Genomic DNA, 16,748 nt, shown 5'->3' with positions numbered 1-16,748 from the left:
GAGAGTTTGATTTTTCCTCATATCAGTGGAGGTGTTTGTATTATTGTCATTTGTCAAAGGGGAAACCGAGGCAAGGAAGTTTACCAACTTGACCGGGACATAAAAGGCTTGCTGGCCAAACTTAGTCCCAGGAACATGATGCATGTTGTAATTTTATAGTTAAAAAGAGGAAAATATAGTCTATTTATATAAAGGATTCTAAAAAGCAACCCAAGGAGAATATTCTCTTGGTGACATCTTTAACTTGTTGACAAGAACTGTTAGAGGCAGGATGGCCATTAAAAAGCATCCAATTCCACCCCTTCCCCATGGGGACTGCAACTCAGGAAATTTGACTTGTTTGAGCCCATAGGACGAGCTTGCAGCAAGCCGAGCCCAGGACCCAGGTTTCTAGCTTTCCAGCCTAATGCCCCCCCTCCTGCATCACTCTTAATTTTAAAATCATTTCTATCACAGAACAAACATTTGGAAGTCACAGCTTTCAAACCCTATACTGCCCCGTTTGTCTTCCTCCCTTTCATGGCTTGGGCTCTCCAAGGAAGGGACAGAAAGTAATCAGACTTGGCCCTGATACCTTTTATACCCCCAGGATCAATTTACCTGGAAAGCCGTGCAGAGCATCTTCATTTTCCAGAATGCCTCTCTGTTTGGTCGTCTGCAGCTCACTTTTGGATTTCCAAACCAGCTTTACCATCCTGATCATCTCTGGCAAGTCCCAGGGCAGCGGCCCCTGCTGGCACCCAGGCCGGCTGCCTGGGGTGGAGGGCAGCACACCTTCTGGGGCTGTCCACCTCCTGCCTAGCTCTGCCGAGTGGAAATACCGCTCTAGCACAGGCATTCTGCCCTGTTCTCCAGAAGAGGAGGTAGTGCTGCTGCTGCTGCTGCTGCTGCTGCTGCTGCTGCTGCTGCTACCACAGGGGAAATTCTTCCCAGCCAGGGGAAGGCGAATCCCTGTAAAATCCTCTCCAGCGTCGGAAAGACAAGCCTCCTCCAGCCTGGCACAACCTTCCTGTCTCTCCAGTCCCGCCACAAGCGCTGACGACGAGCGCGGTTCCCTGCCCAAGGTTTCTCACTGGTGAGAAACTGTTACTGTACTCCTTCCTTAGAGATAGAATGCATTTTGTTCTCCTCTCTCAGGCACTGAGTTCACAGCACTTAATTAATCCCAGGCTACAGCTGGAATGACAGCAGGGGAAAAAAAAAAAGCCATCGAGGTTTTAGCTTTTGCTGCTCCTCTTCTTTCTTCTGATGTATTTGTTTTCAATTCTCTTTTGGTGTTTGTCAAAATTTGTCAGATGGCTTAGCTCTTAAGGACTTCAGGCAAAGAAGTGGGGCTCCCCCTTCACCAGCCTCTCAGAGGGGTCCCCCAGAGGCCAGTTATCTGGAGGTATCAGGTGAGGAGTCACCCCCGTGGTGCAGGAAGCCTAGAAACTTCCCAGGCTGAGGCCCTGCAAGCTCCAAGGAGCTCTGAAAAAACAGGGGAAGCCGAGTGTCCGCAGAACCATCCGCAGCTGCTTCCCTCTGGAAGCCCTGGTCGGGGGACACCTCGCCTGTCCACCAGGGCCACACCGGGATGGGCTTGGTGGACCCCAGTACCACCGTTCCTGCTCCACACCCTTCACCCTTTGTGTCATTGGGTTCTCAGCAAACCTAACCGGGTTTTGGCTTATTAGTCAAATCCCTCTGTAACCTCAGCTGCCCTTCAGCTGGAAGGGAAATAACATCGAATCACATTCCACGGCTAACTCCAAAGCAGGCAAATTAGGGAAGCGTCAAGATCCTCACGCATAAGTGCAGTGGGCTTGTGTGGTCTGGGCACATGGCTCAGGATTGTTAAAAACCCATTTTCAAATGAAAGCAATAATTTTAAAGGATGTTCACGGGAGTCATAAATGGCAGTGGAAAGAAAGGAAAGAAAGTGTTAAAGATTCACTCTCTGGAGGGAGAGCACTGTTGACTTGATATCTGGGCCACTAACTACCTGAGCCTGGTTGAATTGAGGGCAACCACGAGGCTGTGCCTCTTGTTTCCTGAGGCTCAGAGATGGAGGTGCTCACCCTGCGACTCAGAACCAACACAACAAAAGGGGATGCCCCCTGCAGCTCATGTGAAAGGCCCCGGACAGAAATGAACCTGGGGTGGTATTGTATTTGGCACTTTTGCCAGCAAATTGGGTTTGTAGGAACAATTTGAGCTTGAACGTTCACGTGGATGGCCCCTACTTTCTTGGAGGACATTGCAACAATCCCATCTCCCTCTCCTCTTCACGTCTCTGCATTGCAGAGTGCTTTATTTTGCTTGGCCTGTTATTTTGCTGATGTACAATCTGTTGCTCCTGCTCTACATTCCTTCCAGTGCTGGTTTAATCACACAATCACTTGATGTTTCTTTATGGGCAAGAGGAGAAAGACCGTTGTTGAGTGTGTTTTATTTTCATTGGTCCCACCTTATTTTTTAAAAAGTTGAAACTAGCAAAGGCTACTGTAATTTTGTTGTTGTTATTATTATTCCTCTAAACCCATGGTTAATAAGTTTAGTTTTCCACACTGGATTAAGTGACTTTCCTTTTTTCTGGATGGAAAACTATACTGGCAAACCTACTTTCTCTCCTAATGGGTGAAGAAGGGTCAAGAGAGTGTAAAACAGCAACAGAGATATTGAAGACAGGACTTTTTGTGATTTCATTATTAAAAATATTGATCAAACAGCTCTTCCTATAACAATCAGATATTCATACAACCCAGTTAGGGAATAATCAGCAATTCACTTTATCAGAAAGATGTGCCTTTCTTTACTTCCCTCTTTGTTAAGGGATGAAAGGATTTAAGCATCAGTTTGACACTTCTACCTCTTTGACAGCCCGTCCGGTCCTTATCATACCTTTCCATCAGACTGTGGGCACCAAGGCTCTCTAGAATCGAGATGATTTTATTTAATAAGCACATGTAAGCTGTTGCACTTTTATTATCATATTTCCTGAATAATGTCTTAAACTCACTCGTCAGTCACAAACTTCCTTGACATAACAACTGAAGAGTTTCCTAAGTATTTGACTATTTTTATTTTTGTTCAGTTATTTTGCAATAGTACTTAGCATCAGGATATCCTGACCCTTGGAACAAAGGGGTTAAGAACAAAGAAAACAAATATATGATATAATATATCACATACACCAATATATTAAGAACACAAAACCTCATTGCTCATTTCTTTAAGAAAGACTTTTTTTTTAAAATCCAAGGATATAAATTTCCACTGTATTCTCTGTACTGTTTTACATATTTCCTTGTAAAAATATCTTAAAGGAATTACAAAATGTGGGATTGTTGAACACACATACTTCCTAGTGGAGATGAGTTAGGGCCAAGCAAACATCATTTCAACTTTTCCTTCCCAGGGAAGAACCTACTTCATTTGAAGATTTGGAAATTGAAAATGTTTGCATGATTTAAAAAATGTATCCCCCCAATATGGGATTATCTTCATCCCAGAGCAGAAGTGCAAAAATACCACAAGAAAGGTCATTCTCATGGTATTTCTGGCTCACGTAGAAACAGGAAGTACAGGAAATCTTGCGAGAAAGCTTGGCTCAGGAGGTTTTTGGCTCAGCTGCAGGCTCCAGAGATTGGGACAAACTGAGGTGAGGCGAGCACTTACTGGACACAAATCTCTCTGCCACACTAATTCTCTGAAGGGCGCTCTTGTTAACATTTTGTAGCTGGCATCTCATAGGCTGTGATTGCTTTTGTTTTTCAGATAGTTACTTTAGAAGAACATGCCTATAAACCTATGATTTTTCCTTGCTCAGTGAACATCATTTGCCTTGACACAGTGTCTATAGCCAGAAGTGTGGATCCCTGGGGATGAGAAAAAGGGTGGGGATGTTCTGTGCTCAGAGGAATCATGGAGCAGAGACATCCCATCTCTGTGACTTGTGAGGGTTCTTACACATGTTAATATCCATAATTAATGTGCTACAGACAGGAAATTTTAAGATAGACTTTCAAAATAACCGAGTTCTTTTTTCAGGCATTGTGAGTCAACCTAACATTCCATTAAGAGGAAAATAGGATAGTTCCCTTCTTGTGTGAAAGAAACACAATGAGAACAAAGGCAAAACAGCCTGTTCCAATGGACACCTAATTCTTTGAAAAAGACTGTGCTGTGTGGTTGCAGCTGTAAAAGAAAGAATTGATAACCCCCATACTAAAGGATATGGCCAAGAAAAGAGTGTCAAAGACATTGTTGATTTAAAATCCTGGGTTATTTTGAAGAATTTTTAGTGTTCTGAAGGCTACGTCAAAATCTTGTAGACTATGGGTGCTGTAGTCACTAGGCAGACAAGCCCTTGTTATATATGATTTTTAAAATAAAATATTGACTATGTTAAACTTTCTAATCATTCTAGAGAATGTACCCTTTTTTAAAAAATGGAAACGTAGGCATATTCATTGCCATTAAACTTCATCTTAATGAAAGTCTTCTCACTCAGATATTTTGGAGGTACTTTATACCTCATTGGCCTTCATGTGACATCTATCTTTTGGAAAAAATTTCAAACTATTGAGGGAGTTTATTTATTTTGTCCTGGACTTTCCTTTCCATCAGATCAGTCCAAATGTGGATGTGTAAACACACACACACACACACACACATGCACACACATGACCACCCTGGATTCACAAATGCAATTCAAAAGAAATTAAAAATGAGCTGGGAAGGAAAAACAGGTCTTTCAACTTTGTTTAATGTAGTTTAAGTGGAAGAAGCTCAAACAATTTACAGTGTCCTTCAGGAGAAATAGAAATGTAATAACTCTGGCCTTAGCTAATCTCAAGGAACAATGCCAGCAAGTGGGGAAAAGGACTTGGTCTAGAGACCGGCCATACAAGGCAGCGTACATTTCCATTGTCACGTAGGAAAGGGGAAAGAGGGTGGGATGAGATGAGGAAAGACAAGGTGGGGTGAAGTGGGAGGGGTTGAACTGACATGCATAGGTTGCTTTCAGAACAGGTGTCTAAACTACAGCCAATCATTTCCTTATTCACTCTGCAAATAAATATTAACTGTGAGAACAATAGCATTTGTTGAAGGGAGAACCTTTTGTGCCAGCTCCTGGGTCCTTTTTCAGGTACAGAGGACTTACCTGGCCTTCCTGACTACATTCTAGTTTTCAATGCAAATTATCTCTCCTTCCTTTATTTTTCTTTGTGTGTTTAAAAGGAGAAACCAGGATTTCAGCTAGCATCAGACCTCTACCCTGGCTCTTAGGTGTCTTGACTGATGCTAAGTTTACTGTCTCTGAGACTTTTCCAACCACAAATGGTCCCTGTAACACAAGGGCTGAGAATGAAATGGCAGGAAGACTTGATTTCCTCTGCTTTGCTCCCCTCTGCTCATAACTTTGGCCTCCTCTTCCCTCCCTTACTGGACATCTGATGCTTCGGTGTGTGACCCTGGCATCCTCTGACTTATAACCTTCCTAGGATTTCAGAACTTATTTCTGATTGTGAAAGATCGTAAGTGGTGGTAGAGTACACTTTTCAGAATTTCATATTCGAGTGTGTAAACTTTTAAAAAACAGCTACAGCATTGGAAACTGTAAAGTAACCCTCCAAGACCACTTATCTCAGAGTTACAAAAACTGGGTTTCAATCCCTACTCACCGCAGAGCTTGGTCTCAAACTTGGTGCCCTTATCTATAAATGAGTATGATGGCAGTAGCACTTCATCCATCATACTGGGGGATCTTGTAAAAATTAAATAAGACTAAAATGTGAGTTATTTTTAAACTGTAATGTGCTATAAAATTTTAATATTTTTTATTTTTAAGATATAGGAAATCATAATTGGCAAATTAACTGAACTCAAATTTTGACTATACTTTCCTGGGATCTATTAGAAATCTGAAAAGTCAAACTCTCCCACCCTCAGAGTAGGTCTCACTTTGAAAATTTGTGTTCCCCATGAGAATGCAGGAGTAGAGGAAATCAAAGACAGGGGTGATGGATAGAGAGTATTGGGGAGTGGCCCATGGGGGAGATGGTGAGGGATTTAATGGTAGATGGGTGGGCGGGGTAAGGTAGGCAAAATCACTGAATGAGAGCAGATAGGTGAAGAACAATGCATGCATTAGTAGAAGTGGCTCAATAGGATAAATGTTCTTTGTAAGTGCATTTTGGAGGTATAATAGCCCATAAACCACTTGTTGAGTTCCAGCCTGCATGATCTTTGCCATGGGTTATTTAGTGATCTAGTTAATACTATATAGGTTCTGGGAATTTTGTTTTTAGTCCAAAATGATTAATGGGTATGTTTGATGTTCATGAGCTGTGCAGCTTTGTGTCATATGCTCTGGTAGTGAACACGTGTCTTCAGGCCTCCTGCTGGTCTCCCTTCCCTCGACAAACTTACAAGGGCCTCACATGTTTTGCTTGGGATCTTTATTTCTCAAACATTTTACTAATTTCAATTGCTCTTAACTGATCTCTGTTTAACTTATAAGTGTTTTTAAAAGAAGTGTAGTGTGAAAAAACAAATATAATGTTTAAAAAAATGGCCTAAACAAAGTCTGAAATATGTTCATGAGATGGATGAATTTTGAGAGCTCTCAAGCCTGAGGCCTGGTGAGAAGACCTCAAGGAGACTGAAGGGGAGATTGTCCAGACATCCTCAAGGAACTGCTGGGAAATGCCTATGTGAGGGCTTTTCCTCCACATATAATGAAAACAAACCAGACCACTAATAAGACATAGAACAATTATCAATATAAACAACATTGCAAAAGGAAAGTGAGAAAGTGATAAGAAAGAAAGCCTTCTAACTGGACCTACTTTTGCCCCTGACATTCATTTACATTCATGTTTATGGAGTTCAAAGTCAATTTGGAGGAAGGGAATTTCAACTGCTCCATGTGTATTGAATGTAATCCTGCTGCCTCTTCCAATTATTCTTTATTTTCCCTCTTTCACTTATTACCTTCCAGTGATTATGAATTACATAAAATATCTATGCCAAAAGGTGTCTCCCAAATGCTATTCTAGAGCTATACTTCTCAAAAGTCAATATGTTTATGAATAACCTGGGGACCCCATTAAAATGCAGATTCTGATTCTGCAGCTCTGGGCAAGGACCTGAGACTCAGCATTTCTAACAAGTTTCCTGGGGATGATAAGGTTGTTGGGCTGTGACCACACTCTGAGTAGCAAGGCTACATGGCAGCTATTTTTTGCCTGCTCCATATTAGTTATTTATGAAAGAAAATGCAGCAGAAGTTCCATTTGTTATAGATACAATCATGCTGGCTCAGGCCAAATACTCTCAATGGAAATAAGCAACCAGAACTGCTATGTGAGAACAAGGGCCGTGTCTAGGGACATCCATGACATTGAACCACTGCTTGGCTTTTCAATTTTGTTTCATTCATTTCCTGTCCCTTATGGGTTAACTTTAGAGATAAGGTTGAATATGAGGTATAAGTCACTGTGATAACTATTTTGATGGGGTCTTGAAGAACTTCAAAAACAAATGCTATTTTGGAAAGTCTGTTCTCATCAAACGTCAAACACAATTTAATTCGGCCAGTTTTCCTTTTGCCATCCCTCCTTCTTTGCAGCATTTCGTTGCACCCCTATTGCTATTTTCAGAATGGCTGGAATACGGGCAGGGCTCTGAGTCTTTGATCTCCATCATCAGGATACTTTCACCAAGACCTGCTCCTTCATTTGATTTATTAAAGATTCATGTAAAGTGGTTCTTTGGATGAAGCCTGGTAATCTTTCCCACTGCGATATTCCAGGCATGAATGAATGGTGACCAGATGATTCCACAAAGAAATAGAGATGAAAAAAAAAAAAAAAGGAAGTAGGCATTCATGGCGCTATAGCCAGTGGCAATGGTGCTGCTGACTCAGAGAAATGTGCCGCAACCTCACAGCCTCAGTGAAACGCACACCAAACATCACAAAAGATAAATAAAATAAACTCTGCAATGGGTTTCACTCCTTAACAGGTATTGCCTGAAATTCAGGCAGCCCCAGAAACAGTATTTATGGCAAAATGATGCCAGAAGCAGGAGGCATGTGAAATCAGCTGGAAGAAAAGGGCAATAGGGAGCATGGGGCTAGAACACTACCACATTTATATGATTAAAAATTTGTACAGTTAACTAAACAAGAACGCTTAGAATAAATGAAAGCATCTGCTGGTAATTGGAAACACAGTTTGCTGTATTTTCTTTTTCCATTGTCTTTCCTGATTCTTTCTAAGGCTAAGTGCTTTGCTGTGCTTATGAACACCTATATTTCCTGATATCCAGGGGAGTAACTATTTAATAAAAAACAAAAAAGAGAAAGCTGGAAGATATTGTATATAAACCTAGTAAACACCATGTTTATTATATTTTAGATAATTTTACAAGTTATTTTCCTTTATAGTGGCAGAAGAATTGAGAGTGAAAATGAAAAGGGAGGCTGTTTAATGTATAGTAAATATACAGCACACTCTCTACATAGTATGGTCCAGGGAACCCTTTTTTGTTTGCTATGTAGTGTTGCGAGAAGAATAATAGCACCACGATCAAGGAAAGAAAGCCTAGCACACTAACATATTTGACAATATTGATACATGTAAAAGATCTTTATTATCAAAAGATTCTCCAAGATTTTCCCTTTGATAGTTTTCTTTTCCACCCCACTTTCAATTCTAACCATATTTTGCTCCTTCTATTCTATAAATTGCTTAAAATGGTTGTGTATCATTCTGTCTATAGGATATGAACACTAACTGGTCTTGCTCTGTTTTCTTGTTTGGACCTCTGCATCTGTCTACTCTTTGACCTCCAAGCTTTCCTTCCTGAATGCATTTTGTGGTCTGCTGATAAGACTTTTTGCATTCCTTGTTTTCTGACACATCTTTGCATTTGACATTAACATTCTGTTGCCATTTAAGTGTAAGGGAGAGTGAATATTCCTACCTTAGACTTACATATGTTCATATACCTTGCTGCTCTCACATCTGTGTGTCGGAATTAGAGTATTAGGGATCAACTTCAGAACCACATATAACCAGAATTTTAGTAAATGCCTTTTAAATGCTGCTATTACTTTCTTCCTGCTTCGAGGAGGCAATTGCTTGAGTGACTGTTAAATTGTGTTTTTCAAGTCTCTTATTAACCATTAAAAAAAATTCAGTTAAGTCTTATTTATCTTTAAAAGTCATGCTATTATGGATTGGACATAACCTATAATCATGTTATTTTCAAATATGTAACATATGAAAAATATGGCTAATATTAATTTGACATAAAGAGAATCATGACTTACAAAAAATAGTCCAAATCCCTTTGTTGGGCATTTAATACTTTCAAAAATAGGCTCTCACTCACCTAGTCCTGTGAACTCATTCAAAGTGATATTGAACAAACAAAATTTTGGTGGAAATCATATTGGTGCCTAAACATGTCAGATGCATTCTGATATTGTGTGTAGTAGGCCAAGTAGGCCTCCCAAAGATGCTCACATCCTAACCTTTGGAACCTGTGAGTATGTTTGGTTACATGGCAGAGAGGAATTAAGGTCATAGATGGAATAAGGTTGCTAATCAGTTGACATTAAAATAGGGAGAATCTCCCAGATTATTTGGATGGGTCCAAACTTATCACAAGTGTCCTTAAATGTGGAAGGGAGAGGCAGAAGAGTCAGTGTCAGAGTGATGTGATGCAAGGAGAAAGACTCAACTGGTCATTACTGACTTTGAAGATGAATAGAGGCCTCTTACCTAGGAATGTGGGGGGCCTCTCAAAGATGAAAAAGGCAAGAAAATGGGCTCTCACTTCAAGCCTCCAGAAAGGAATACAGACCTTCAGACACCTTGACTTTAGCCCAGTGGAACCCATTTCAGACTTCTGACCTCCAGAACCATAAGATAAATTTGTTTTAAGCCACTAAGTGTGTAGTGATTTGTTAGAGCAGCTATAGGAAACTAATATGTTATTGCTCACATCGTCCTTCTTGTTGGGAAAGATTTTTCCATTTGTTTAATCCAGATAAAATCCCATTTTCTTCATGGAGTCTTTTTGTCCCACCTTAAAATTGACTCTTTAATAATATTTAAACAAAGGAACATCTCTTATCTCTTTTATTTATCTGTGATGTAACTTCACTTATACCACTACTTGCCTTTGATGCTTTGGCCTGTCTTTTAATTTAGATTGCAGTGGCCATTGTGTCATACTTTGTAACTGAGAATCCTAGTGATCCACCCTTCATACATTCATTAATTCATTCAACATGCATTCATTGAGTGGTTAATTGAGCCTGCCCCATGGTAAGTGCTCAGTATACAAAAACATGATCTCTGTTCTTAAAATGGTTTACAAATTTAGTCTCGGGAAAGACATATGTACAACTAACTATAAAGCACAATGAATTGTAGTGCCATAGTATAAATGTGGGCACAATAGGTCTCAATTAGTTTTTGTTATTAATAATAATAACTAACTTTTTTCCTTAAATCTTTTTCCATATCTTGACAATGAAGACATTGTCTTAGAAATGTCTACTTAAAACTTTAAAAAATCCTAAATGATATGATACAGATTTTGTCCATAGCCAGGAAAACTTGGGTGGTTAATTATATTTTTGCTGATTAGTTTTTATTTGATAGAATTTTTAAAAATTTAGCTCTAATGATTTTAAAACTTCAAGAACATTTTTACTACTTTTCTCAGGTGAGTTGATACTGTGTTCCTAGCAAATTGATAGCTTAGGAAAAGTTTTTATTCCAACAGAGAAAAGAAAGAGGAATGATATATTGTTAGAGTTTTAAGGGACTTTAGAGATAAATTTAACTATTTCCATTGGATCCTATCGTATGTCAGCTTGGGCTGCTATAACAAAATACCATAGACTGGGTGGTTTAAACAACAGAAATTTAGATCCTGGTGAGGGCGCTCTTCCTGACTTGCAGGTGGCTGCCTTCTTGCTATATCCTCACATGGTAGAAAGAGAGAGGAAGCAAGTTCTCTTGTGTCTCTTCTTATAAAGGCACTAATCCCACAAATGAGGACTCCACTGTCATACCCTAATTACTTCCCCAAAGCTCCACCTCCAAATTCAAATACCATCACATTGGGGACTAGGGTTTCAACATGTAAATTTTTGGGGGGATCACATTCAGTCAATGGCAGATCATTTTCTAATTTTGCCAATAATGAAACATGATCCAGACAGCATAAACTTTGGATTCCAACAGACCTGAGCTCAAGAACTTCCTTTGAATGCTTAGGTACCAGATATAGTACTAAGCACTTCACATGCAATTCTTTATTGAATCCTTGCAAGAAGCCCAGAAGGGTAGGCACTGTTATGATCCCCTATGAAAGTACTAATAACTTGCCAAAGATTCAAATACTATCAAGCTTTTGAAGGCTGATAAGTATACTCTCTTAGCCCTACGCTATACTACTGTCTGTTTGGTTAGGATGTTGTATAAAGCAGTAGAAATCATTCTTGATTTGCAGCTTATAACTACATGTGGCTGAATCCCAAACATTTAGATTTGGTGAGTTGAAGAAAAGAAAGAATAATTATGATGCCTCAGCACCTTTTTCTATAGCCGTTCTTCATGTCAGGATTACACTTTGTGTTCCTCAAGCCAAAGTCACCTCTTCACTGCCACTGTGGTCATGACTCTTACCACCTGGTTGGACCTTTGATCTTTGCCACAAACTTCATCAAAAGTTGCTGAAGAAAGTCTTCATCTCTCAGCATGACCAGAGAGAAAGAACATGTTGCACACGGTTCACATGAACATTTTAAAAAATTAATTGAACATCTGGTCTCCCTTCAGTAATGTGGTAGTTTGTTTAAATCAGACCCTAAACTCTTAAAATGACTTTATTCCTTGTGAAAAGTGACCCATATCATCACTTGTGATTGCCATTGCCATGCACTGGACTAACTACCGGGGCTAGCAATGGAGGATTATCAGCATAGTTTTTGTTATGTAAACAAAATGACTGCAGCAACTCTGCTGTCTCTGATTGCAATTCTTGGGTCTGAAGAACCAGAGAACGATGATGTGAAATTGGTGAATGGAGTTCACAGATTTACCCAAGACATTGGACACATATTTTCCTTTTGGGGCTATTTCACATGGCTGCTTACAATATCACAGTGCTAGCTGCATCTGTGCTTTCTAAACAGCTTGACCAGAAATGGGGGGAAAAAGAGCCTTAAATGTTTCTGAGAGTTAAAAAAAAATAACTTGGGTCACTTTCTGCACTGGGCAACAGTACATATGGGAAATTCAAACCTGGCTCCCAGCTGATGTCTGCCCTGGGGTAGAAAATGCAGAGATGAAGCCGAGGACAGTCATGTGTCTGGTGGACCAGTCACCTTCTGTTTTCTGCCTTACTTTCTTTGGCTTTAACACATGTAGTAAATTTGGTTACCTAGTCATTTATATTTATAGTTCTTCTACCAGGGAAATGTAAACCTATAAATTTCACATTACCTTTATGTAGTTCCTTATTTTTAAAGGTGTTGCAGAGGGATACAACGACATAGCTCTTAAGTAATATGCCTAAGGAAGGAAAGTATAACCCCGGGAAAATCATCCTGACACTTAGGGTTCTCAACTACTTCTTATATTCCTCGTTCCTGTTCTCAATAATAATTTATTAATATATTCATTCACTTATTTGAAAGAATAGTAGAAGAGTAAATATTCAAAATCTTTGCCCTACCAAACCTAATTAAGTCTAATTATCCCATTTGTCCCTTTACACTTTTACTAAACACATTATAATTGATGCCTTGTTTTATTTAGCATTTGTTTCTCTGCTCATCTTACATGGGAATTTTGTAAATTCTGTCTTTCATTTTTATTACATTAGATTATGAGAATGCAGGGATTTTGTTTCTTTGCCATCTTCCTTAAAGCACTTCCCCAAATAGTCTAGATCACAGCGAGAATTCAGATAGTGCTGAATTAGCATTATTGTTTCTGTGGTAAAAATATGGAGAGAGTTCTGTGTGGGATTGCCACAGCATTTTTGGGAAACCTCAGAAGGGATATTTGGTGTTGCAAAATCAAGTTCTCTTTTTGACCTAAACTATATTCTGGTTTTCTTGAAATTACTGAAGGGTTAGAACTTTTCCCCCGTTAACATGGTTGGTTAAGTCACGTTTTCCCCCAGAGCACAAACGTGCAAATGAAAGACATTACAGACATCTACTTGTGGTTCTACTTGGGATTAACCAAGGAGTTACATCTTTCTTATCTCTAACCTATTGGCCAAACCCGCCACTTCCATCTATTTCTTCAAATTGGCATTTCACGTGAGATTTTGCTCTAGAACCTTTGGAGACAGTTTTTGGAAACAAAACAAAACAAAACTGCTTTTGTTCTTCAATAGAACTAGGGAGTTGGATAAAATTAGGCAACTGAGGTGATTAAATGAGAGCGTACATGGAAGGTACATAGAACAAGGCTGGGAACAAAGTAGGCATTCAGTAAAATCCAGTTATTTTAATCTCCTCCAAATTACCTGCTCTGTCCTCCATGGAACTGAGTCAGTAACTCCTTCTGCCCTGGGTGCCCATCAGTAGACCCAGTGGGCATGAGACAAAGGTGATATATGAAGGGGAAAGCTAGGAAAGGTAAAAAGTAGGAAAAATAAATGGTGTATGTTTGGTGTGGAATGGTCAAGGAGATGAAGGAAAGAGGAGATAAAGATAAAAAAGAAACTACGGAGACAAAAGAAAAGCATACAGATGTCCACTAGCAATGATCTGAAAGGTAACCCTAAGACCTTGGAGGCTACAGGCTGCTGGGTCCTTTACCTTAGTATTGATCTGCTGCCATCTCTTTTCCTCATGTTCTAACTTTTAATGTGTGTTTCAGATCATATGGAAGGCTCTCCAGATCCAATTCTATGAAACAGTGGTTAAAATTATTTTTTCTAGTGTAATCTATTAATAAATAGATAGCCATAAACAGTGAATATCAAACTAGTTCCTTTCTAAATCTTTGGAAGTCCATTGTAACATAATTATTCCTAGAGGAGAATTTCCAAAAATGTCATTCTTTTCTAGCTTTGCATCAAAGGATGCAGTTACTGAATTATCAAGAGCTTTCTTGGTAAGGAATTGCTACCTGTGAAAGTCAACCTCCTTAAAGATACTTCAAGAAGCCTGCTACCGGCTAGTAAACAAAGCACTTTGGGAAACTCCTTACCTTTTCAGGCCTTATAAATATCATTTAGGTCATTAAAATATCGATTTTCTAAATGATGTCTTTGTGGTTTGAAAGAAATAAAGCAACTCCAAAAAGTCTTCTATTTTTTTTTTTTTTTTTCCTTTTTGCCATGGTATGGCTCCTGCAATGAGAGGACTCAGAAGTTTCTTGTGAGCGTGATAGCTGCTTTGGGCCCTGGGAGAGATTGTATTAAGAGAAGCTGAAGGTGCCAAAAGAAAGTGAAAAATGGCTTTCTTCCTCGCCATCCAGGGGTCAGGAAGGGGAAGGAAAGTTGCTCTGTTCAAGGGGCAGAAGGGAGCATCCCTCTGAACCATCTGCTCCTCAGCCCCCTGTTGAAGAGTAAAGGCACTGATGATGTTAGTGTGGTGTGGAACTGAGGGACAACTCAGGGGATTTTGGGGCCTCTGTCCTACATCAAGGGTTTAGATAAAAAGGTCCTAAGCACTGACTTCTCCTTAGGGTTCTGCCTGGTGCACAAAGACAGAACTCCAGGTTGGGAGCTGTAGAATGTCTCTGAGCTTCTTGGGCCTGGCAATGTCCTGCTGATCCTGGGGACTTTTGCACTGAGAGATGAGCCTGGACCAAAAGTGATGCTACTGCCATAACCATTATCATAAGAGTTAATTCACTGGGTGCAGTAAATATCCTTTCAATGAATGAATGACCATACCCACGGTGGCCTCATAGGCATCTCAAACACAGACCCATAACATGAGAAACAGCAGAGGCTCACAGTGGCCTGATGGAAGATCAGCCAGGGTGGAACTGCACCAGCAAACAGCTAATTGGAAAAAACAACAACAAAAAGATTTCAGAGTCCCTTGGCAGAGCAGTAAAATGGACGAGTGAGCTGATATTTTTTTCTGAGACACCTCTTGGCCCCATTTTACTCCCTTTCTCCTTCTTTCTGGGTTCTACCCCTAATCACTGAGACTTAACAGAAATACTACTTTGTAGTTTCTCCCACCTTCTCAGCCAGTGCCTCCTCCTGGTGGGGCAAGTGAATCAGATCCAGCAGGAGCTCAGTTACTACCCACACAAAGCCTTGGGCTACCTCTGGGAGAAGGGACACCATTTTGTGTGCATACGGCACACACAGCTGCCCCCACTGTGCTACTGGGGCAGGGTCAGCCCTCTGGGACAGGAGGGGCAGTGGCTTCCACCTCCTGCACTGCAGGTGTCACTAAACATGGTCAGGGCAATGAGACAAAGGGGATCATTTTGGCTCATCAGGCACCAAGATAAGGGAAGTCCATGGCAGGGCCTGAAGGATGGAACTGCTGGAGCAAAACATTACTACACGTCCATAACCAGTCTTCACAGAGACAGTGAGTAGGTGCCCTGAAGTGGAAAAGGGATGTGGTCTCTTGTCCCTAGATAACAAATCTTTATCAGGTAGACTCCAAGGCACAGGAGTTCATTCTCCTTGCACTTGTAGATGTTAAAAGCAGGGAAATGAATTTAACAGCACTAAGCAACAAACATTAAGCACCTTCTGTGGGCTGGTCACCAGTGTGAGTGTGAAGCAAAGCTTTGAACAAGTCCTACTTCTCACTCCAGTGAGAAGAGTCAGAAAGCAAACACACAAACAAGCACACAGATACATTAACAAGAAAATACTCAGTGCTATAAAAAAACGAAACATTGAATTAATGAATTAATTAAATGGTGGCTGGGGAACTATTTTAGCTGTATGATCAAGGGAGGCCTCTTGAAGTAAGTGATGTTCAAGCTGACAATTAAAGATAAGAAGAAGCCAGCAGAGATTTGGGGGCAGATGATTTGAGCCAGAAGGAACAAGCCAAAAAAAGACTCCAAAGCAAAGAACTAGCTTGCTATGTCTGAAAAACAAAGGAAGGCAGTGACAGGGACTCTGTGAGCAAGGGAGAGGGTGGCATCAGATGAGATTCCAGGCCAGACAGCGTTGGGCTATGTAGATTGGAGAATGATTTTGGATGTCGTTCCGAGTGTGATGACAAGCCATGAGAAGGTTTTCAGAAGAAGAATGACATGATCTAGTACAGTTTTGTAAGACCACACTGGTAGCTCTGTGGAAAAGAAATTGTATAGGAACAAGAGTAGAAACAGAAATTAACCAGGAGGCTAATAAAATTCAAGAAAGGATGCTAGGGTAGTAGCAGTGAGACTGAAGGAAAAATAAACAGTTTCAGGAAATATTTTGGAGGTAGGTTTGCTAGAAAAAAATTCATGGATTGGTGTGTGAAAGGCAGAGAACAGCCAGGTTTCAGTGTTATTTGCTGAGATGGTAAGAAATATACTTAGATATATTTATTCAAGCATTTGGTTGGGTATTTTAAGTTTGCGATGACTTTAGTATGTATCTAGTAGGTGGTCTGAGTATGGAGTATAGGGGGAAAGTCAGTCCTTAGATATTAATTTGGAAATTATTGGCATACAGAAGGTATTTAATAAAACAAAACATTGTGCCAGTTCAGTCTAATCTCTTCCAACCCAAATCAACACTTA

At 40.1% G+C, this 16,748-nt stretch overlaps 1 protein-coding gene across 3 annotated transcripts in view; it reads right to left on the bottom strand.

The window, feature by feature from the left end:
* PDE7B (phosphodiesterase 7B) overlaps positions 1–16,748 on the bottom strand; it is a 291,481-nt gene that overhangs the window by 138,557 nt on the left and 136,176 nt on the right. The window contains exon 1 of one of the 3 annotated variants that reach the window (XM_045544419.1): positions 601–1,112. The exons of the other annotated variants lie outside the window; for them this stretch is intronic. Within the exon in view, the coding sequence (XP_045400375.1) occupies positions 601–838 (238 nt within the window). The 5' untranslated portion in view covers positions 839–1,112. Of the gene's footprint in view, positions 1–600; positions 1,113–16,748 lie in introns of those variants that run through there. 3 annotated transcript variants of the gene reach the window in all.

Source organism: Lemur catta, chromosome 2 (genome assembly GCF_020740605.2).
Source record: "Lemur catta isolate mLemCat1 chromosome 2, mLemCat1.pri, whole genome shotgun sequence".
Taxonomy (NCBI): domain Eukaryota; kingdom Metazoa; phylum Chordata; class Mammalia; order Primates; family Lemuridae; genus Lemur; species Lemur catta.
Note: the sequence above shows the minus strand (reverse complement) of the source record. Positions and strands in the feature narration are given on the sequence as shown.